The sequence below is a fragment of the Microtus oregoni genome, unplaced genomic scaffold (assembly GCF_018167655.1).
Source record: "Microtus oregoni isolate MIOR12 unplaced genomic scaffold, Mior012 000098F_ref0000018, whole genome shotgun sequence".
In the NCBI taxonomy this organism is placed as follows: Eukaryota; Metazoa; Chordata; class Mammalia; order Rodentia; family Cricetidae; genus Microtus; species Microtus oregoni.
The window spans coordinates 2,017,445-2,040,200 of NW_024544711.1; the positions used below are offsets into that span (position 1 = coordinate 2,017,445).

General features: G+C 44.6%; 1 protein-coding gene across 2 annotated transcripts in view; it reads right to left on the bottom strand.

Moving 5' to 3' along the window:
* The window catches only part of LOC121442924 (dnaJ homolog subfamily C member 18), a 29,726-nt gene extending 9,752 nt beyond the window's left edge, over window positions 1-19,974 (bottom strand). The window contains exons 1-4 of one of the 2 annotated variants that reach the window (XM_041644554.1): window positions 19,924-19,974; window positions 17,058-17,244; window positions 13,271-13,416; window positions 3,505-3,690 (exon numbers count right to left, since the gene is read on the bottom strand). In XM_041644554.1, coding sequence (XP_041500488.1) covers window positions 3,505-3,690; window positions 13,271-13,416; window positions 17,058-17,244; window positions 19,924-19,963 — 559 coding nt within the window. In that variant the 5' untranslated portion in view covers window positions 19,964-19,974. Of the gene's footprint in view, window positions 1-3,504; window positions 3,691-13,270; window positions 13,417-17,057; window positions 17,245-19,821 lie in introns of both variants that reach the window. The other variant, XM_041644555.1, reaches the window with a different exon arrangement.
* Between the last annotated feature and the right edge of the window lie 2,782 nt (window positions 19,975-22,756).

Consider the following 22,756-nt stretch of genomic DNA (forward strand, 5'->3'; position numbering starts at 1 on the left):
GAGCCAGTCCTGGAACTCACTCTCTACACCAGGTTGGCCTCAGATTCACAGAGATCTGCCTATCTCTGCCTCCTGAGTGCTGGGATTAAAGGTGTGTGCCACCACCTCCTGGCTCATCGTGATTTTTTAAAAAGATTTATTTTTATGTATATGGGCATGTGGTGTTTTTATGAGAATGGATCCCACAGGTTTATGCATTTGAATGTTTGGTCCCCTGTTAGTGGAACTATTTGGGAAGGATTAGGAGGTGTGGCCTTGCTGAAGTAGCTGTGGTCCTGTTGGAAGAGACTGTCAGTGGGGTTGGGCTTTGAGGTTTCAAAAGTCCACGCCAGGCTCAGTTTCCCTGCCCCTGACTGCTGCCTGTAGATCATGCTGCGGAGTTCTCACTACTGCTCTATTGCCATGCCTTCCCATCATGAAGATAATAAACTAGCCCTCTGAAACTATAAGCAAGCCCCTAATTAAACACCTACTTTTATAAGAGTTGCCTTGGTCACAATGTCTCTTCATAGCAACAGAACACTGGCTAAGACAGGGTGTTTTGTCTGCTTGCATGTCTGTGCACTATATGTACACAGTACCCACGGAGGCCAGAAGGCATCACAAGGATGCACCTGGAGAAGGAGTTACAGATGGGAGTAAGGTGTGTGTGTGTGTGTGTTGGAAATTGAACCCAGGTCCTCTACATGGGCAAGTGCTCTTACTACTAAGCCATCTCTCCAGCTCCAAATTTATGTGTTTTTGTTTGCTTAAATATTTATTTTATGTTGCTGGGTGTGATTACACATATCTTTAATCCTCACACTCAAGGCAGAGGCAGGTAGATCTCTGTGAGCTTGAGGCCAAACTGAACTACAGAGCTTTCCAGAACAGCCAGGCCTACATAGAGAGACCTTGTCTTAAAAGAACAATAAATATTTATTTATGGGCTTTATTTAACCTTTTTTATCTTTTATTTTACATACCCACCACAGTTTTCTCTCTCTCCTCTCCTCCCATTCCCTCCCCTCGACTCCCCCCAACCTCCAGAGCTCAAGTGTTTCTATCTGTATACATGTGTACCACATGCAAGTCTGCAGAAGTCAGTCCCTTGGAGCTGGAGTCACAAATGTTTGTGAGTCACCATTCGAGCACCAGGGCTCCAGCCTAGGTCCTCTTAAAGAGCAGCCAGTACCCTCACCCACTGAACCCCAGATAATTATTTTGTTTTTGTTTTGTTGTTGTTGCTGATGGTGGTGGGTTTGTTGTTGTAGTTTGGTTGGTTTTTCTTTTTGGTTTTGAGAGACAGGGTTTCTCTGTGTAGCTCTGGCTGTCCTGGAACTCACTCTGTAGACCAGGCTGGCCTTGAACTCACAGAGATCTGCCTGCCTCTAACTCCTAAATGCTGGGATTAAAGTCATGTACCCCACTGCCTGACGGAACTTTTGAAAATATTACATTTATTTATTTTAGATTGTGTTTGTATGTGTGTGCACTCCCACATGTGCACGTGTGTATATGCATACAAATCACATGTATGGAGGCTAAAGGACAACGTTCAGGAACTGTGTCTCTCCTTCTACCATGTCCGACCCAGAGATAAACTCACGCCTTCAGGCTCGGTGGGAAGTGCCTTTACCTGCTGAGTCATCTCACTAGCCCCAGCATTAATTTTTATACATGAATATCACATACTTAGGCCATATTCACTTCTCTCCTTTATTTTATCTTGTCTCTCCCTCTCCCTGGTCCCCTCTTTTCTCAAAGAACATTTGTGTTGGGGGAGGTCTAACTTCTTTGTAACTGTAATTCTGTGATGATGACATTAATGAAAGGTATTTAGTCTGTAAGCTCTCTGTAACTACCTGACCCTGATGGGCATGCCTAGCCCTTGAGCCAGGCACAGCAGTACAGTCTGCAACCACAGCCACTGGAAAGGCTGAGATAAGAGGACAGCAAGTTCAAGGCTCTTGTGGGTACACAAGGGGTTCAAAACCAGCCAGAGCACTTAGACTTTGCCTTGGGTTCAGTCTCTATATCATATGAATATATATATATTCATATATATATATTCAAATATATATATATAATATTTCCCAGCAGTCCTGAAATATCAGCTCCATTTTTCAGGTGGGTGACTACAGTAAAAGAAAATCAGATGATATGGTCAAAATTCTGCACAGCTGGAGGCTAGAGACTTCGTCACCTTCCACTCAGCTCACTCCGAATTCTTGCTGTTTCTCTAGCACGGATGTTCTTCTATTCAGATCTTCAAACAAGAATTTGCTGAGATCCATAAATAAATTGTGGAAAGAATCATAATTTTAGCCTGGTATGGTAGCACACACCTTTAATCCCAGCACTCAGGAGGCAGATGCAGGCAGATCTCTGAGTTCAAGGCCAGACTGGTCTATAGAGTTCCAGGACAGCCAGGGCTATACAGAGAAACTCTGTCTTTAAAAAAAAAAAAAAAATCAGGGCTGGAGAGATGGCTCAGAGGTTAAGAGCATTGCCTGCTCTTCCAAAGGTCCTGAGTTCAATTCCCAGCAACCACATGGTGGCCCACAACCATCTGTAATGAGGTCCGGTGCCCTCTTCTGGCCTTCAGGCATACAAATAGACAGAATATTGTATACATAATAAATAAATAAATATTTAAAAAAAATCATAGTAATTTTAATTTTAAGATAATAACCTCAAGTCAGCTGGCATATGCCTTTAATCTCAGCACTCGGGAGACAGAGGCAGATGGATCTTCGTGAGTTCGAGACCAGCCTGGCCTACAGAGATAGTGCCAGGACAGGCTCCAAAGCTACACAGAAAAATCCTGTCATGGGGGAGAGGGGGAGGGATAATAACCTTGGGCTGGAGAGAAGACTCAGTGGTCAAGAGCACTGGCTGCTCCTCCAGAGAACCCAACATCCACAGCCACTCACAAAAAGTGATTCTTGCTCCAGGGTTGTCCTCTTCTAACCTTTGTCACCAGATACACATAGGGTACACAGACATACATGCAGGCACCAGACACACAGAAGGCACATAGACATACATGCGGGTACCAGACACACAGAAGGCGCATAGACATACATGCGGGTACCAGACACACAGAAGGCGCATAGACATACATGCAGGCACCAGACACACAGAAGGTGCATAGACATACATGCGGGCACCAGACACACATAAGGTGCATAGACATACATACGGGCACCAGACACACATAAGGTGCATAGACATACATACGGACGGGCACCAGACACACAGAAGGTGCATAGACATACATGCGGGTACCAGACACACATAAGGCGCATAGACATACATACGGGCACCAGACACACAGTAGGCTCATACACATACATGCAGGCACCAGATACACAGAAGGCACATAGACATACATGCAGGCACCAGACACACATAAGGCGCATAGACATACATGCGGGCACCAGACACACATAAGGCGCATAGACATACATGCAGGCACCAGACACACATAAGGTGCAAAACTTAAAAAAAAAAAATACCAACCTGAAGGAAAATGCCCTCCAAAGAACACATTGAATAGTTCCTCTGGAGAGATGTCAGCTTCGAAATCCCGGTAATAATGGTAAGATCTGGCTCGAGGTGCAGTGAAAGTCACCTGCTCATCTCCATACTGATCATAGCGGAGTCTCTTGTCGGGATTGCTCAGGACCGCAAAGGCATTTCCTATTGCTGCAACCAACAAGAAGCAGCACATGAGCACATCCTTGGCTGCGCCTGGGGGTGACCAGTGCAGCAGCGGTGGCAAGAGGCCCAGAGCGGGTGCTAGACCGCTGCACAGAACTCCAAAGAGAGGTACTTAGGCCTACAAAGTTTCCCTGAAGGACTTCCCCAGAGATTGCTCATAATCTTGATAAAACAGAAACAACACTAGCACCCAACAACTAGGAACTGTTACTGAAGTGAGCATTAACCCCTAGCCAATGTTCTCATGTCATTCCAGCTGTCCTGACATTGGGGCCCTGCCCCTACCCGAGGCTGCCAATAATGTCAGAATGTTGAAGGAATGCCTAACGTTCCTGTTATTCAAAAATAGAATTTGGGGGGCTGGAGAGATGGCTCAGAGGTCAAGAGCACTTGCTGTTCTTGTAGAGAAGCCAGGTTCAGTTCTCAACGTTGCAATAGGTACCGACAGCTGCCTGTAACTCTAGTTTCTGGGGTTTTGACACCTGTTCAGGCCTCTGTGGACATCTGTACACATAGACAAATAAGCACACACAAACAGAAACAGATTTTAAAATAAAGGTGTTCTGCCAGGCAGTGGTGGCGCACATCTTTAATCCCAGCACTCAGGTTGCAGAGGCAGGTGGATCTCTGAGTTCAAGGCCAGCCTTGTCTACAGAGAGAGTTCCAGGACATTCAGAACTACACAGAGAAACCCTGTCTCAAAACACCACAAAAACAAACTAACAAAAGCCTGAAAGGCTCACCAGAGGCTCACTTGAGCACACTCTAGGAAACAGTCTTCTGAATCTGAGAAATGTACCTGCAAGAGCGGAACATTATACCTGTAATCCTAGCATTGAGATGGAGGAGGACCAAGTGCTCAAGGCCACCCTTAGCTACGTGGCCAGTTTGAGGACAACCTGGGCTTAAGTCTCAGAAAAGCAAAACAGGCAGGTAGAGGCTCTTCTGCCCTCCTTGTACATGCTGTGGCATACACATGCTTACGCTCACACCACACACAGATTCAGGTGTCTGCTGGTGTCAATAGTCAGAAGGAGTACTTTGTTAGGATTCTTCTACAAAACTCTAATAATGTTTGCATTAAAACTAGCTAAGCAGAAAAACACTGTCTCAAAAAAAAAAAAAAAAAGCCAGAGCTCTTAACACTGAGCTATCTCTCCAGCGGTGCCCACAAGACAGTTTAGTGAGTAAAGGCACTTGTCATTTGGCCTGATGGCCTGAGTGAAATCTTTGGAAGTCACATGGTCTACATGGAACCACATGGAATGAAGCAACTCTTACAAGCTGTCCTCTGGCCTTCAGACACCCACACACCCATATCCACACAAATAAAAAAGACTTGCAAGTTTTTTCAAATCTTTTTTTCTTCTTTTTCAAAATATCAAACATACAGAAAGGTTTATGGGGTTATGTTTTGTTTTGGTTTAGTACAATAAAGACATAGAAGCTGGGCCTGGTAGAATGATGAGAAGGAAACAGCAGGACAAGTCCGGAAGAAGGCACTGCTCTTCTCCCTGGGCTAGGATGAGGCTCTGGGAGTCACTGACTCATACAGTGGTCAGTTTTCTCAAAGGAAGAAGGCATAGGTCCACTAGCCTTGAAATTTGCTGTGGTCTCAATTGGTGGGCAGTGCAATTCACCTTTTCCCAAGGAGCAAGAACAGCAATCGCCTTCAGGAGTCCAGTTCCGCCTTGCTTCACAGCACACAAACTCCTCGCCCTCCATTTCTCTGCCACCTGCCTGCTTGCTTCTTTTTCTCCCATTGCTCCACCACCCACTCACTTCCCAAGTGCTCAGCTGTGTGCTGGGCTGCGGTGCTGTCTCTGTGCTTCCTGGACTGTCTGTCCTCTGCACACACCAGGGGCAGCAGGGTGGGCTTCTCGATTGATTAATTCTTAGTATTTTATTACATTGTAACTCTCCATCAAGGGCTAGAGAGATTTAGGTCACCGCTATAGCCACTGGCTTCAATCCCTAGCACAGCAAGCAATCCAAGCAGGAGACAAAGCTGGTTGGTATTCAGCTGTCTCTATATAAACATTATTATACTGATTTTCTTGAGGATTTTAGATCAGTATTCTGTTTGTCTGTTAGTTTGTTTTTCGAGAAAGGGTTTCTCTGTGTAACAGCTCTAGCTGTGCTGGAACTCACTCTGTAAACCAAGCTGGCCTTGAACTCACAGAGATTTGCCTGCCTCTGCCTTTGCTGGGATTAAAGACATGTGCCACCACTGCCTCACTGTATGGTGAAGAAAACAAGCATGCCAATAACATGTAACATGAACAAGGAGTTCCCTGGTCACAGAAGTTTGAAGCGCTCCTGGAAGCCATGTGAAAGCAGTTCCCGACCTCGAAGTGTCACAGGACATGCCAACTTGATTCATTCACTCGTTATCTAGAAGGTCATCTTAAAAACAAGTTTTAAAATGTATGTGTATGTATAAGTGAGCAGCTGCAAAGGCCAGGAGAGGACACTAGGTCTCTGGCGATGCCACTCGTCTTATAGGAGCTGCTTGACAAAGCTCCAGTGCTCGGACGACTTGGACTGACCCTTCACAGCCCTGGTGGGATTTCCTACACAACTCTTGCCTGTGTCTTTGAAATGCTTGGTGTTTGACTTCACTGCTGTGAAGAGCCCCTCACTTAAGGCTAGAACTGGGATAATGTAACAATTCTTATAAAAGCTGACGTTAGTAAGAATAAAATTTATGATGGTTCCCTAGGAGAATTAGTTAGGCAAGATATTGAGTCTTCTATAGAATCTACTACTTAGGTGGTATTAGTAAGTATGAGACAGGATTTGGAAAAAAATCATTAAAGAAGAAAAACTCAGGGAAATTTTAGAAGCTGACTTCTAACTGAATCATTGGGTGTTCATGTTCTGTCTCAGAAACACGAAACTAGCATGGGCAGGAAAAGATTGTGATTATGATATTAATGACAGGTCTGGTGCCCTCCTGAGCAAAGCAAGCAGTTTTAGGAGGCTTGATGTTCTTCTGCTCATTGCAGGATTGTGATAAAGATAGAAACCATGCTGAAAACAAGGGTTTATGACAGAGACACAAAGAGAAACATCTGGCTCAGTGAACTGCCTGGCTTCCTGAGGAGACTCACAGATCAGGACTTCTCTGACTATAGGAGGAATAAAGCGAAGAGCATGGTACTTCAGAGGTCAAGGGAAAGGATGGCGGTCTTACAGTAGATATAAAAGAAAGAATCTAGCCAGGCGGTGGTGGCGCACGCCTTTAATCCCAGCACTCGGGAGGCAGAGGCAGGCGGATCTCTGTGAGTTTGAGGCCAGTCTGGTCTACAAGAGCTAGTGCCACGACAGGTTCCAAAAGCTACAGAGAAACCCTGTCTCAAAAAATCCAAAAAAAAAAAAAAAAAAAAAAGAAAGAATCTAAACAAGGGAGCAAGAAATTAGATTTCAGTAGAAAGATCAGCTATTCACATTACAGTAGATTAATAAATAATACAGTAGAAGCTTGATATAACAGGTAGGAGGAAATAAGTTCTGATCTATGAACTTAGCCAAACAAATAGAGACATCTTTGTTCTAAGTTTTGTAACCACAGACTTTTACAACACCAATTAAAAAAAGTTGAGTTAAAAGAATTGATTTTATCATAATGTTAGTTTTCAGTTCTCATTAAATTCACTGTTCTGTTTTTATACTTTGATATGTTTACGTAATCAAGGAAGACTTTAGAAAAAGTATGTAGCATGAAAAAGACTTTGTAATCAATGTTAAAGTCTATGGGGAAATGATTTTGACTCTAAATAAAGTCTATGATGACTGGGCAGTGGTGGCGCACCCCTTTAATCCCAGCACTCGGGAGGCAGAGGCAGGAGGATCTCTGTGAGTTCGAGGCCAGCCTACTCTATAGAGTGAGTTCCAGGACTCGCTACACAGAGAAACCCTGTTGTTGTTGTTTTTTTTCCGAAAAAACACAAATTAATTAATTAATTAATTAATTAATTAAAGCCCATGAGAGGTGCAGGTTGTCAGAGTAGGTCAAGCCATCCAGAGATGTGCTTCCTCTCTGTCCATCTTCCGTGAAACAAAACTAAGGGGTGTCCTGTGTCTGATTTCTCTGTTGCTGCCCTTGCATCCACCAACTTAGATGTTTGAAAAAGAAGTTGGAAAAGATGTAAGATGTTGGTACACTAAGCATGGCCCTAAAGAGATGCCTATTCAAGCATTTCTTTTATTAAACAAGCCCTGTCTGCAGAAGAAGGGACAGATCTCCCCGACAACGTTTCTGAAAGAATTTCTCTCGTTAACATAAAATCTCCTTCTAAGCCTCCTGCACTAAAACATGGAGATTTAATTGATCTGTTAAATAATGACTCAGAAGAATCTGATCCTGAGGATGCTCCTTAGGAGCCCTCAGATCCTCATGATGCCCAGGATTTAGAAGAAGCTGCGAGATCATGATAAAGATTGGCCTCCCCTTATGATAAGTCATCTGTTCCTCCTCTTAGAAAAAAAAGAAACCAAACATCAAAGCTCAGGACTCAAGCTTTCTGGCACCTCTTTTAAGATTCTCCCCTCTTATTTATGGGGACAAAGAGGATAGAAATGATGAACCTTCCTGAGAACCACTGCCTTATGAGCTTGTTAAAGAACTACAGGAGGCAGTTGCCAGCTATGGGCCACATCACCTGATGTTACCGCACTTTTGAAGAACTTTGGTACTTATTGGGTGATTCCTAATGATTGGCATCAACTGGCTAAAGTGTGCCTACCAGGACATTTCTTATCATGAAAGGAGGAATACGAGGAAGAAGTCAAAAAGGAAGCTGGCATCAGAAAGAGAAGAGGATCTAGATCTTTCTATGCTGTTGGGAGTGGGCCAATGGACTGATCCCAGGTAACAGCTAAACATACCCAGAAAGGTTCGCTTTTGATGTCTGATTTGGTTATTGCTGCTTGGAGAAATCTGCCTACTTCTACTCTTTCTTCCCAGGAGGTGGCTAATATAAAACAAAAAAGGGGATTGAGCCTTATGAGTCATTTATCTCTCGGCTCACTGATGCTATGACCAGACACCTCAGGAGCAGGCTTCAGAAGTAATTATCAAACAACTGGCCTATGAGAATGTTAATACTGCCTGCAAAAGCCATTGGTAAAAATCTGTCAGAAGACTGGGAACTATTTCAGATTATCTGAAGGATTGTGTTGATTTCACCCCCTCTTTTGCTCAGGGCATAGCTATTGCTGCTGCCACCCTCCAAGGTAAAACAACTACTCAGTTCCTCAGAGGTAGCCCCACTTCCCAACTAGGGAATGAGGGGCCTTGTTTTTCCATGGTCAGAAAGGACATATAAGCTGAGTCCTAATAAAACTCAAAGAGGACCTGTGAATTCGAAGCCCACCTGGTCTATAGAGCTAGTTCCAGGACAGGCTCCAAAACTACAGAGAAACCTTGTCTCAAAAAAAAAAAAAAAGTTAACCACTGAAGAACTTAAGCCTTTATTTGACATCCTTGTCTCCTTGTTCCTTAACTGATGAAGCAAAAAAGGCACTGACAATTGTGGAACAGGCTATTAATAAACAGCAATTACAAAGCATAAAACTTGATGAACCATGGGATCTAATAACATTGCCTACTGCTCATAAACCTATGGGTGTATTACAGCAAATGGTCTCTTGTCTACCTGTCACTCTCACAGACAAATGATTTTACATCGTTTGCCTAGTCGCCCTTCGTTGCAATTCTTTTTTTTTTTTTTTTTTTTTTTTGGTTTTTCGAGACAGGGTTTTTCTGTAGTTTTGGAGCCTGTCCTGGCAGTAGCTCTATTTAGACCAGGCTGGCCTCGAACTCACAGAGATCTGCCTGCCTCTGCCTCCTGAGTTCTGGGATTAAAGGCGTGCGCCACCACTGCCCAGCGCCCATTTGTTTTTACACCAATTCTGTTTCCCCATTTACTGGTTGGTTTTTGGTTACCCAACATACTTTGGTTGCTGATTTCCCTGGTGGAGTAACTACTACCTCTGATAACAAATATGTATATAATAGAAATCTTTGGACTCTATAAATTATGCTTCCTGCCCTTAAGGATAGTAAATATGAGACTACTCTTTGGCCATTGCCTTCTGGAACCTTGCTTGTCCTGACCCTTCAACACTGGGTAATGACGGACACATATTGCCTCTAGAGAAACTTTTCCTAAATGGTTTTCTTGTGGCTTTGCTACTAACTTTTGCTATTAACTGTACATTATTATCCTTTTAATGCCTCCTTAATAACCCTAGTTTTGATTATAAAACATATTTTGAATCTAACAGACAAAAAGTTATTTATGACCCTCAATCCTTATTCCCTCAAACTTTTACTGCTTGGTGCACCCCTGGTTGGCCTGCTCCAACTCCTAGTCCTCCTCTCTCTGTAAATGTCCTTTACAAAAGCATTTATTCTGCCTCTTGCTGCTACCCACAAAGCCTGTTGTACAAACCTGGATTCATCACTAAATCCACCCGTGCTTCTGTTGTAGCCCCCTTTGCTGTCCTTCATCGAGGACCTCAAGGTTCTCTTTTTACTTTCCATGACCAACGTGGTTCCGCTGGGGTTTCATGTTTTGTCTGTATAATAACTAACTGCATTACTGCTTCTTCTTCTTCCTATGATATTTATGTTGTTTATTTATTTATTTTTGTTTTATGTGCATTGGTGTTTTGCCTGCATGTATGTCTGTGTGAGGATGCCAGATCCCCTAGAACTAGAGCTGCAGGCAGTTGTGAGCTGCCATCCATGTGGTGCTGAGAATTAAATCCCAAGGCCTCTGGAAGAACAGCCAGTGCTCTTAACCTCTGAGCCATCTCACCAGGCACCCCATACACACAATTTTTTTTGTTTTGTTTTTTTGAGACAGGGTTTCTCTGCAGCTTTGGAGCCTGTCCTGGAACTAGCTCTTGTAGACCAGGCTGGCCTTGAACTCACAGAGATCCGCCTGCTTCTGCTAGAAACTGAGTTTTCTATAGAACCTATTACTTAAGTGGTATTAGTAAGTATGAGACATAGGATTTGGAAAAAAAAAATCATTAAAGAAGAAAAACTCAGGGAAATTTTAGAAGCTGACAAACTATAACTGAATCATGAGGTTTTCATGTTCTGCCTCAAAAACAAAGAACTAGCAGGAACAGAAGAAGATTTTTGATTACAAAATTAATGTAATTGAGTTAAAATGATTGATTTTATCACGTTAGATTTTAGTTCTCATGAAATTTACTGTTTGCTCATTTTGTTTCTTTTATTTTGATATGCTTATATAATCAAGGAAGACTTTAGAATAAGTATGCAGCATGACAAGACTTTGTAATCAATGATTAAAGTCTATGAGGAAATGATTTGGAGTCTAAATAAAGTCTATGAGAGATGCAGATTGTCAGAGTAGATCAAGCCACCCTGAGATATGCTTCCTCTCTGTCCATCTCCCATGAAACAACACTATGAAGTGTCCTGTGTCTGATTTCTCCATCTCCGCCCTTGCACGCACCCACTTCAGACCCTGCCCTCATCTGGAGCTGGACTCCGGCAGATCTCCTAGAACTAGAGTTCCAGGCTACTGTAAGCAACCTGGGAGGTTCTTAGAAACAGACTGCTGTTCTCTGCAAGAGTAGCAAGCGATATTAACCACTGAATTCCAGGCCCTAGAAATGGTTTAAGGTTTATTTATTATTTTATGTGTATGATGTTTTGCCTGCGTGTATGTATATGCATATCTGATTCCCTCTGAGGTCAGAAAAGGGCATTGGATCTCTCGGGACTTGAGTTATAGATGGTTGTGAGCCACATTGTAGGTGCTGTGAATAAAGCCCAGGTCCTCTTGCAAGAACAAAAAGTGCTCTTAATTGCTGAGCCAACTCTCCACCCTACAAAAGATGTTATTAAAAAAACAAAACTTTTTTCCTTAAAAAAAAAGTGTATATAGATAGACAGACAGAGAGAGATCAATCTAAGTAGATGAAGGCAGGAAAGAACTGTGTTAATAATCACTATTAAGAATGTATCAAGTTGGGCATGATAGTGCATACCTTTAATCCCAGCACTTGGGAGGCAGAGGCAGGTGGATCTCTGAATTTTAGGGCAAGTTTGAGGACAGCTTAGGCAGTAAAGGTAAAAATCAAAAACAGAAATCTGGTGAAGATGTAATTGAACAAAGGGACCATGTTCCAGCAAGAAGCAGAACTTAGAAGCTTCAGCCACGTGGTTTAGGCTTTACGGTTAAGGATAGAAGAAAGGAGTTATGGGATTTGCCTCTGAAACTAAGGAAAGCAACTGAGGCCAGGCATGTGTCAGGGGTGGCCCTGAATGGAGGCCTAGAGAGGCCATTGTGTGAAGCTGTGAAGGTGAAGACTGGATTGCCCTGGAGACCCCAAGATGCTGGAGGTGCCAGAGCCTTGGGACACCTGCTGAGGAGAGCTAACGGGATGAGGAACCAGCCCAAGAGAAAGAAGTGTGCTGCAATCAACAAAACTGAAAGGAGTTGGAGATCTGAAGAGGGTTGACATCAGACATGGAGATGAAGTTTGGAGTTTGTCCAGCTGGTTTTTGGTCTTGCTTTGGTCCAGTATTTCCTCGGTATGCTCCCTTCCCTATGTTTTGGAGTGGTAATGTATATCCTGTGCCATTTTATGTTGGAAGTATGTGATCTGTTTTTTAATTTTGATTCTACAGGGAAACAGAGTTAAGAGATTGTATGAATCTCAGAAGAGACTTTAGACTTTTAAATAAGTTTGAGATTGATATAGACTATGGGAACTTTTGAAGTTAGACTAAATGCATTTTTGCATTATGATATGGTTACAAACCTTTGGGGGCCAGTGGAATGTGGCGGTTTGCAAGAAAATGGCCCCCAAAGGAAGTGGCACTATTAGGAGATGTAGCCTTATTGGAGTAGGTGTGGTCTTACTGGAGGAAGTGTGTCACTGTGGAGGCAGCTTTAAAGTCTCATATGTCCTCAAGATACTGCCCAGTGTCTCAGTTCACTTCCTGTTACAGTTTGATCAAGATGTAGCCAGCACCACATCTCTTGCACACCGCCAAGCTCCCTGCTATGATGATAATGGACTGAACCTCTAAAACTGTAACCAAGCCACCTCAATTGAATGTTCCCCTTTATAAGAGTTGCCGTGGTCAGCCGGGCAGTGGTGGTACATGCCTTTACATGCAGAAGCTGGCAGATCTCTGTGAGTTTGGGGCCATCCTGGTCTACAGAGCAAGTTCCAGGACAGGCTCCAAAGATAAACAGCAAAAAGCTGTCTGCGTGTGTGTGTGTGTGTGTGTGTGTGTGTGTGTGCACGTGTGTGCGCGCGCGCGCGTGCACACACTGTAGTATCTCTTCACATCAATAGAAACTCTAAGACAGAGCGTAAAAGGGGCTTGAGCTTAATTCCTGGGACCCATGGAATGGAAAGAGAGAACTGGTTCTCAAAAGTTGTTCTCTGACTTCCATGCATATGCCCCTGCTAAGATAAATAAATACAATAAAAGATTTAAAAACAAACAAATTTGCTATCACCACTAATACAAGGGCAGATGGACATGGGCTCAAGGCCAAACCTTTGAAGGCGTCTGTTGCTCCAGGAGCGCAGTTCTTGTCAGGATGAAACTTCAGGGCGAGCTTCCTGTAAGCTTTCTTAAGTTCTTCATCACTGGCGTTGCGAGAAACTCCCAGAATTTCATAGTAATTTCTGCACTTCTTGATTCTTAAAAGAAAAAAATTAAAAATGTGTATATCTATAGAGGCTCTATTTGTATAACTAGTAGCCAAACAATTCATCCCTCCAACCTGTGAACTCCAAAACAAACCCAACAAAATATAAACATTGAAATCATCCTATCCAGACCTTCACACAGCCCCTCTGGGTCTACTCCTCTATCCCTCTTACAGTCATATAAGTGGGCAGAAGAAGCATGTTAGCCTCTATGCCAAAGTTCAGGCTAAGATCCTGAAAATTAATCAAAGAACAGCAAAGCTAGAAGAATTAGCTAGCTATCTTATTTTGTTTTCTTAAGACAGCATCTCAAGCAGCCCAGGCTAGCCTCAAGGTCACTATGTAGCTAAGGCTGGTTTTTGTTGGGAGCTGCAGACCCTCAGACTCTGAACTTTCTATGACCCCTTGCCTGCCGGAGTAAACAACTTGTTTTCCTATGCTTGCAGCTACTCTGAGCACGGGAACCCTCGGGAGTTCCTGATAACAAGGAAGTGGTTTCTGGTGGGCTTGCAGTGAAAAATCCAGAGAGCTAGGGTGTGACCATTAGTCAAGGAGAGCACTATATAAGCTGCCTGGGAACATAATAAAATTGGCATTCTTGCTTCAAAAGTGGCCCGTGCCTCTGTGTGTTCTTTAATCCCCAGGCCCTTGCCCAACCTTGGTTCGAGGCGGTGCAGACATCACAGGTTTTGAGGTCTTAATTCTCCTGCTTCCATTCCCCACACATTGAGATTATAGGTGTGTGTTCTCACATCTGCCCTTATAGCTATCTTTCAAAATTGTGTAAGTCGTTTTCCCTTCAGGGACATGTGGAGGGGTTTCGTTTTGTTTTGAGACAGGATTTTCTCATGTAGTTCTGGCTGTCTTGGAACTTTCTATGTAGACCAGTCTGTCCCCCAACTCATAAAGATCTAATTGTGTCTGTCTCTCTCAAGTGCTGGGATTAAAAGCATTCACACAATGCTTGGTCTTTTTTTCCTTCAGATAGACTCTCATGTAGTCCAGGCTCAGCCCCACCTCTCCGTGTAGTGGAGAAGGACTTCCTATGGGCATGTATCAAAACCAGAGATCGACAGCAGGTCTTTTCCTTCCCACTCTTCGCCTTATTTTTAAAATTACATTTTCTTTCTCTCATCCTTTCATCTCTTTCTGAAACAGGGTCTCACTGTGTAGCCCTAGCTGTCCTGAAACTCAGAGAGATCCACACCTGCCTTGAATTGATTTTCTGTGCTCATGAAACTGGGGTCCAGGTTTATCCTTTTCATATGAATATTCAGTTGTCTAAACCTTTGCTGAGGACTATTCTTTCCTCCATTAAAATGTCTGGGCACCTTATCAACAAATAACGGGTCAGAGCTAGGCTTGGTGGCTCATGCCACCTGGCATTGCAAGCATTTGATAGGCTGAGGCAGGACACTTACTGGGAGTCTGTCTTGGAACCAGTCTGTCTACAGAGTGAAACTTTATATAAACACATCAAACAATGAGACTCAAGGGCCCATAAACATGAGGGTTATTCTGGACTCTCAGCCGATCCCACTGAGATCCATGTTCATCCTCATATCTGTCAGATGGTCTTCATCGTTAGTCTTGAAGTAAGTTTAAAATTTAAAGCATTACTTATCCAACTTTGTTCTTTTTCAAAAATCATTCTGGGTCCCTTCCATCTCCATGTGATTTTCCTCTCTTTCCTTCTCTTCTTTAATTTTTTTTCTATTTTTTCCCTTTTTGGACAGAGTTTCCCAGGTTTACCAGGCCGTGGTAGCACATAACTTTATTCCCAGCACTCAGGAGGCAGAAGCAGGTGAATCTGAGTTTGAGACCAACCTCCTGGTCTACAGAGTGAGTTCCAGGACGACCAGGCTAAACAGAGAAAACCTGTCTCCTAGGGCATAGAGGTGCATGCCTTTAGTCCCAGCATATAGAAAAACCCTGTCTCAAACAAATAACAGCGAGGGAGGGTCTCTCACTATATAGCTCTTTCAGGCCTGAAACTTGCTATGCAGACCAAGCCTCAAACTCGCATTCCCAGTACACATATCAGGTGGCTCACAGCTACCTCTAACTCCAACTCCAGGGGATCTGACGCCCTCTTCAGGTCTCTGCACGTATCTGCGCCATGTACACACACCCACACAGAGGCATAAAAATAAAATTAATAATAAAAAAAGGGTAGTGCTGTCCTCTCTTTTCAGTCCTGATTTTGTGTATGTCTGTGTGTTGAGGGGCAGACAAGTCTCTGTGTAACTCTGGCTACCCTGGAGTTGTCTATTCCTCCTGCTCCAGAGTGCTGGGATTACAGGTTTGTACAACCAGGCATGCCTCATTCCTGATTTTAGTCATTTGAGTGAGTATTGTTTTTCTCCCTGGACAGTATAGTTAAAAGTTCATCAGTTTTGTTGACATTTTAAAGATTTAATTTATGACTTTATTGGTTTTTCTCTATTGTTTTCCTATTTTCTATTTCATTTATATCTGTTCTTGTATTTTTTCTTTATCCTTCTTATGTAGGGTTTTGTTGTTTTGGTCTCAAACCCCAGATATTCCCACCTCACTTAAGCTCTGTGACAACAGGCTTATGTCACCAGGCCTACCCTCTAGTTTCTTTGTTGTCTGTTTTGTGATTCTGGGACTGGACCCAGGGTCCTGCAGTGCTAGGCAGGCACTCCACCAGTGAACTGTATCCCCAGTCCACTCTGCACTTTCTTATTTTGACACCGGCTCTCCCTAATTGCCCTGGATGGCCTTGAACTCACGTTGTCATAGACTGGCCATAACCCTGCGAACACTCTGCTCTCTGTCTCCTAAGTAGCTGCTATCACAAACCTGGATCACCACACCTGGCTAAAAGACATCTTTTTTATTTTAATGTACCGGAGATCAAACCTCGGGCCTCCTGCCTGCGAGACAAAGCTCTCTACTACTGAGCTACATTCTACATTCCCAGCCCTTGCTTTCTTACTTTGTTTTCCCGGCTTCTCCTAAAGCATATCACACAACTCACAGTATATTCTAACGCTCCATTCTTACCCAGTCTTTCATTTAAAGTCAAGAAGCTAGTGTCTTTCAATAATACAATCACGGGGGCTGGAGAGATGAATCAGTGGTTAAGAGCACTGGCTGTTCTTCTGAAGGCCCCGGGTTTGATTCCCAACACCCACACAGAGGCTCAAAACTGTCTACCTGTAACTCCTGTTCTAGTGTCCAAAGTCCTGAGCCTCCGAGGGCACTGTACACACATGGTGCACAGACATACGTGCAGGGCAAACATCTACGCACATAAAGTAATACATAAATATAAGGAAAATGGTGATGACACAGGTCAGTCATTGCATAGCCCCTCCTGAGACAGACATTCTTCTAAGCACTTTCTATAAAATCCTTTATTTAACCCAACAACAGCAGTTCCAACCTGCGGGTCTCTACCCCTTTGGGGCTCGAACGACCCTCTCATGGAGTCTCATATCAGATATCCTGCCTATCCAGCTAGTTACATTATGTTCATAACAGTAGCAAAATTACAGCGATGAGGTAGCCACAAAATAATGTTGTGGTTGGGTTCAACACATGAGGAACTGTATTAAAGAATCACAGCATCAGGAAGGTTGAGAACCACTGTCCTGCAGGCTTACCTTTGGACCCCAAGTAGCTGTTCCTCGGTGTAAGTGGAGCTCCCCTCTCCCTGCCGGGGCTGAGTCCTCTCATTCTCAGGCTTCGATTCCTTTTGTGCCTTCATGCAGTTACAGCAACCACAGGGATCATGACTGCCAGGTCTTCTGTCTTCTGGGTATTTGTTTCTTCTAATTGCATCAATGTAAGCTGCAAGCCAACAGCCGAATCAACCTCCAGTTCAAACTAACTTAGACTTTTGTTTACTTTTTGAGACAAGGTTTCACTATGGCTGGCCTCAAATTCAGGAATCTTCTGCCTCGGCTTCTCTTAGGTTGGAATTACAACCATGCGCAACTACGCCTGGCTCTGTAATTTTGCTGCTTGCCCCCGCTCTCTGGGAGGCAGCTTGCAGATAAGAGCAAAGAAGTGTGGAGAAGGGTGGAGAAGTGTGGACAAGGAAAGGTGGAGAAGGGTGAAGAAGGGTGGAGAAGGGTGGAGAAGGGTGGAGAAGTGTGGACAAGGAAAGGTGGAGAAGGGTGAAGAAGGGTGGAGAAGGGTGGAGAAGGGTGGAGAAGGGTGGAGAAAGGTGGAGAAGGGTGGAGAAGGGTGGAGAAATGTGGAGAAGGGTGGAGAAGGAAGGGTGGAGAAGGGTGGAGAAGGAAGGGTGGAGAAGGAAGGGTGGAGAAGGAAGGGTGGAGAAGGGTGGAGAAGGAAGGGTGGAGAAGGAAGGGTGGAGAAGGAAGGGTGGAGAAGGAAGGGTGGAGAAGGAAGGGTGGAGAAGGAAGGGTGGAGAAGGGTGGAGAAGGAAGGGTGGAGAAGGAAGGGTGGAGAAGGGTGGAGAAGGAAGGGTGGAGAAGGGTGGAGAAGGAAGGGTGGAGAAGGATGGGTGGAGAAGGAAGGGTGGAGAAGGGTGGAGAAGGAAGGGTGGAGAAGGAAGGGTGGAGAAGGAAGGGTGGAGAAGGAAGGGTGGAGAAGGAAGGGTGGAGAAGGAAGGGTGGAGAAGGAAGGGTGGAGAAGGAAGGGTGGAGAAGGAAGGGTGGAGAAGTGTCTTTAGATGACTACAGACATCATGGAGACTTCAAAATTTCCATTCAAAACTCCAACAAAAGCCGGGCGATAGTGGCGCACGCCTTTAATCCCAGCACTTGGGAGGCAGAGGCAGGCGGATCTCTGTGAGTTCGAGACCAGCCTGGTCTACAGAGCTAGTTCCAGGACAGGCTCCACAGCCACAGAGAAACCCTGTCTCGAAAAACCAAAAAAAAAAAAAAAAAAAAAAAAAAAAAACTCCAACAAACATCTTGCCTGGGATACTTCACAGAGAATACAGGATGCACCCGAGGAAGAAACTTAAATGCCAGAAGCACAAAGCCCTAAATTTTCACCATACTGACAGTGCTCGTTCAACAAATGCTCTTAACTGAGATACAGAAGAAGGGCTTGTGAGGCAGTTCTACCCAAGACCTTGCCTTTAGAGCAGTGTGGAGAGAGGCCTATTTCTTTGTGCTGCATGGCCAGAGGTGACATCGTTCATAAAAGAATACTTTGCTTGCAAAGGCTCCTACCCTTAAAATTTGAAGCATGGACAGACCCTGTCTCAAAAACAAATAAAAACCACAACACAACAAACAAGAAAGAATGGAGTCATTTAATTCTCTTAAACTGGCATTTGTCGGGCTCGAGAGATGGCTCAGCAGTTAAGAGTTTAGGCTGCTCTTGCAGAGAGCCTGAGTTTGGTTTCCAGCACCCACATGGCAGCTCAAACCTCTTGTAATTCCAGTTCCAGGTGGATTTGATGCCTCTGGCTTCAAAGGGCGCCTTAACTCCCAGGGACATATTTCTTCCCCCACTTACACATAGTTAAAAATAAAATAAATCTTTTTAAAAAGTGAAACGAACATCTGTAGAACTAATATGAACCGAGACACTGGGCTAGACATATCAGGGGCTGTATGGGTCAGACCAGTTCCTACCACACAAAGGTTATAGTTTAGTGCAAGATGATTCAGTAAGTCCTGAAGCCTACAAAATGTACAGGGCAAGCCAGTGAGGGACAGGGCACTCATATCTTGTCAGCAAATCCAAAAAAGCTTTAAAAACATCTTTCTCTCCTACTTAAGATCCTTGACACTTTTCCTTTAAGGCATCCTTCATATCTTTATATGTAATGTTTGGAGAAAACGAAGCTTCTTTTGACATCCAGGCTGTGTTGGGTACCTTGTCAGTGTGTAGCCCAAACCCCCAACCTTGCTGCGGTAACCCAGGAACTTACTGGCTGTGTTTTGTAAAAGGCTGTTAACCGGTAAAACTCTCTCAGTGGACTGACAGTTCTGTGAGCTCAGGGACCCGCGTCTGTCAAATTCCCCCTGCAGAATCAGCATAGCGCAGGACAGATGATAGGTATCGGGATCAAAACTTTCTGCCGGACCGTAGGATGGAAAAGGACAGACTGCCTACTGGCCCTGGTGTAAGCCTTGAGGAACGAGATCAAACCGAGACTAGAGAGTCGGGTGGCCTAACGTGAAGGAGTTATCCATAAAGGGCAGGTATGCTACGGAACTCAGCATCCTAAGCGCCCTCGAATCACAGGAGGTCAAGACTGGCCGGACAGCCGGGGGCTCTGGATGGGGCATGGCCGGGGCGGAGCTGGGGGCTCTGAGGCAACTAGTAGCCAATGACTGAGCTCTGAGCTACAGCCTCAGCAGGGACCAGCGTTCCCGGCCGCTGCCCTGGGCCGTCCTCCACCGCAACCCGAGCCCTTCCCAGGCTTAGCATCTTTCCACAAACCTCCATCTGGTCCAGGATCTCGGCCTTAAGATCCGAGGAGCCTACATCCCTGATCTCTCCGGAATGCTGCCTTGTCCCACCCTCCAGTCCGGAACCTGGTACCTTGGGTCCAGCGTTCTCCGCTGCCCAGAGTGGCCGCCATATCGGTTTTCAGTCAGCAGGTCAGCTGAGCCTCGCAAGTACCGGAGGCTGAAAGAGAGGGGGCGCGGGGCGCGGGGCACGCTGGTCATTGTAGTTTAGTTCATGTAGGCTGCGGGGCTACGCGACTACAAGTCCCGACGGGGCCCGCGCGAGAAACGCGGAGATGCAGTGGTGTGAAGGGACGGGATACTCAGAGTGAGGCCAGAACTGTCTAGTTGGCTCGTTTCTGCGTTTCTGGCTCAGACTCAGATTCATCTATAGCTGGGAAGAGTGGCTTCTTTCCTGCCTGATCCTGAAAACATACAAAGGTCCTAGGGGACAACGGCTTCACACACTGCAGGCCAACCGGTGACACCCTCAGGAATGTCCCTCTTAAGTATCTACCAGTGCCTATTCTGTGCAAAATCTATGCTAGGCCCTGGGGATAGAAAAATGGTTTGGGAAGGCTAAACTCACTCTGGGAGGTTTAATGGCCGCAAAAAAAAAAAAAAAAAAAAAGAAAGAAAAAAAGAAAAGAAAAGAAAAGTGGGGTGAATTTAGTATAGTTAGACAGTAGTTTGGATTCCTCCCATCCAAGCTCCTTAGTCCTCAGAGGGACCAATGGGGCGGGGCGTTAAGTTTAGGAGCCGCCCTCAGAGCCCTTGTGTTTACTTCATCACCATTCTACTCATGAACTTCCGAGGCTCCTCTCCTCTTTCCCAGTTCTTTCTTTGTCCCGTTCTCTTTTCTGAAGGGCCAGCTCTAAGAAGTTTGTAAAGAGGAAATGAGCGATTATTCCTTCTGTTCCGCACCCTGTTTTCTGGGAAGTCTAGCAAAGACTCAGAGCAATTCTTTCGCATGATTCAGAGGGGAATTTCTGGTCTCCTCACTCCCTTACAATCCACGGAGGAAGGTGATGAGGTGGGGATCACCAAACCTAATCTAATCACCAAGCCAAAAATCAGGTCTACAAACGGGCAAAATGATCAGGATTTCAGAAAATTATCTGGAAAAATAAATAGCTGGAATTTGCTTAGATCCTATTCAAGAAAACTAGATCAATTATGCTGTCAACCACCTGCTACTTAGGCTGTTGGGAAAATGGGGTTTACATGGGGATGCATAGCCCTGAACCCAGACAGAAGGGTAAGAGCTCCAGAGGACATGCGGCTCTAGTACTTCCCCGCTGTCAGAGCCTGGCATACAGACTTCACAACCACTTGGAACTCCAGGAGAACAAGGCCTCTCAGAGGGAACAAGAACTGGCTCAGAAGTTGGATACAGGTTGTAGCTGGGAGTTTGCCACAACTCATTATGTGGCCCTGACCAACTTCCTTCTCCTTCTGCTTTGGCCTCTGTCAAAGTTGAGGCATCCTTAAGATTCAGTGTGTGACTGCCTCAGGGATCTTCCATGAGGAGCTGGAGGGGGAAGAGAGGCACAGCTGGGAAAGCTGCATTGCCCTCCTCCAACCAAAGCGTTTCATATATTGAGAGCTCCCAGATTAATGCACCCTGAAATGCTTGTGCCATTTGTAATGTCAGTTACAAACAGAGCCCCTAAAGATAGCATTGCGCCCTGCCCCGCCGCCATAGCAAGAAGATGACAGCTGTCTCCACATTTGAGCATTATCTGATTTAGGAGGAGGAACAGCATAATGGTTAAGAGATTAGCCTAGCATTGTGATGGATACAAGAAGATAATGCTTAACAATTTGTCTGGTATTTAATAAATGCCAGCCGATACTACAGACTAGCATGGGAGAGCAAAAACAATTTATTTTTCCTTTGTTTTTTTGTTTGTTTGATTTGATTTGGTTTAGTTTTTTTCAAGATAGGGTTTGTTTGTAGCTTTGAAGCCTGTCCTGGAACTAGCTCTGTAGACCAGGCTGACCTTGAATTCACAGAGATCTGCCTGCCAATACCGTCTGAGTGTTGGGATAAAAGGCATGTGCCACCACTGCCCAGCTACAAAAAAACCATTTCTTTGTAGTTTGACATTGTAAATTATTAGTGTAGAGTCTGTATTAGGCATGTCATAAGTCTCCAGTATGTCTAACTAGGTCTCCTGCCTGTATATCTGGCGATTATTATTACTACAAATAGGAAAAAAAAAGAAAAACACTACCAAAAAGGTATAGGAAGCTGCTATCCCCCATGTCCTAGCACCTGGCTCCAGCTACTAAAACTAATGATTTTCCCACTCCTGACTTCAAAAAAGATCAGAGGATAAGCCAGGCATAGCGACACAAATGTTCAGGAGTTCAAGGCAATCTGGGATACAGGAAAACTTGTCTTAAATACAAACAACAACAACAACATACATATGTGTTAGAACACATCTGGAGTACCAGCACCCAGGAGGTGAAGCAGGAGGATCCTAGTCTGAAGTCAACCTGAGATATAATGAGACTTTGTCTCAAACAAAAAAGGCTGACAGGGTGAATCTGTATGGGAAGGACTATGCTTCACAACCAGGTGGACTGTGGTAAACTCGAAAGACAAAAGCATCCAGACCTTGAGATAAGCTGAAGGCCCAACTCTGAGGCCCTGGAACTATGACCAACTCATATATTTCAGGTAACTGGATCTGGGCAGGGGAGATGGCTCACAAGCAAGAAGACAGAAGCCTGGCCTGAAGGATCCACTCCTGCTCTATGGCACAATCAGAATCATGCATCAGATGGTTGTATATAAAAAAAGGTTTTCTGCTTTGGGAATTGTAGACAGCCTGCTTTTAGAAGATGACCAACTGAGATAGGATAACTGTCTTGGATTTCCAGGGCACGGGGTTAAAGTCTGCAGGTAATCACAGGTG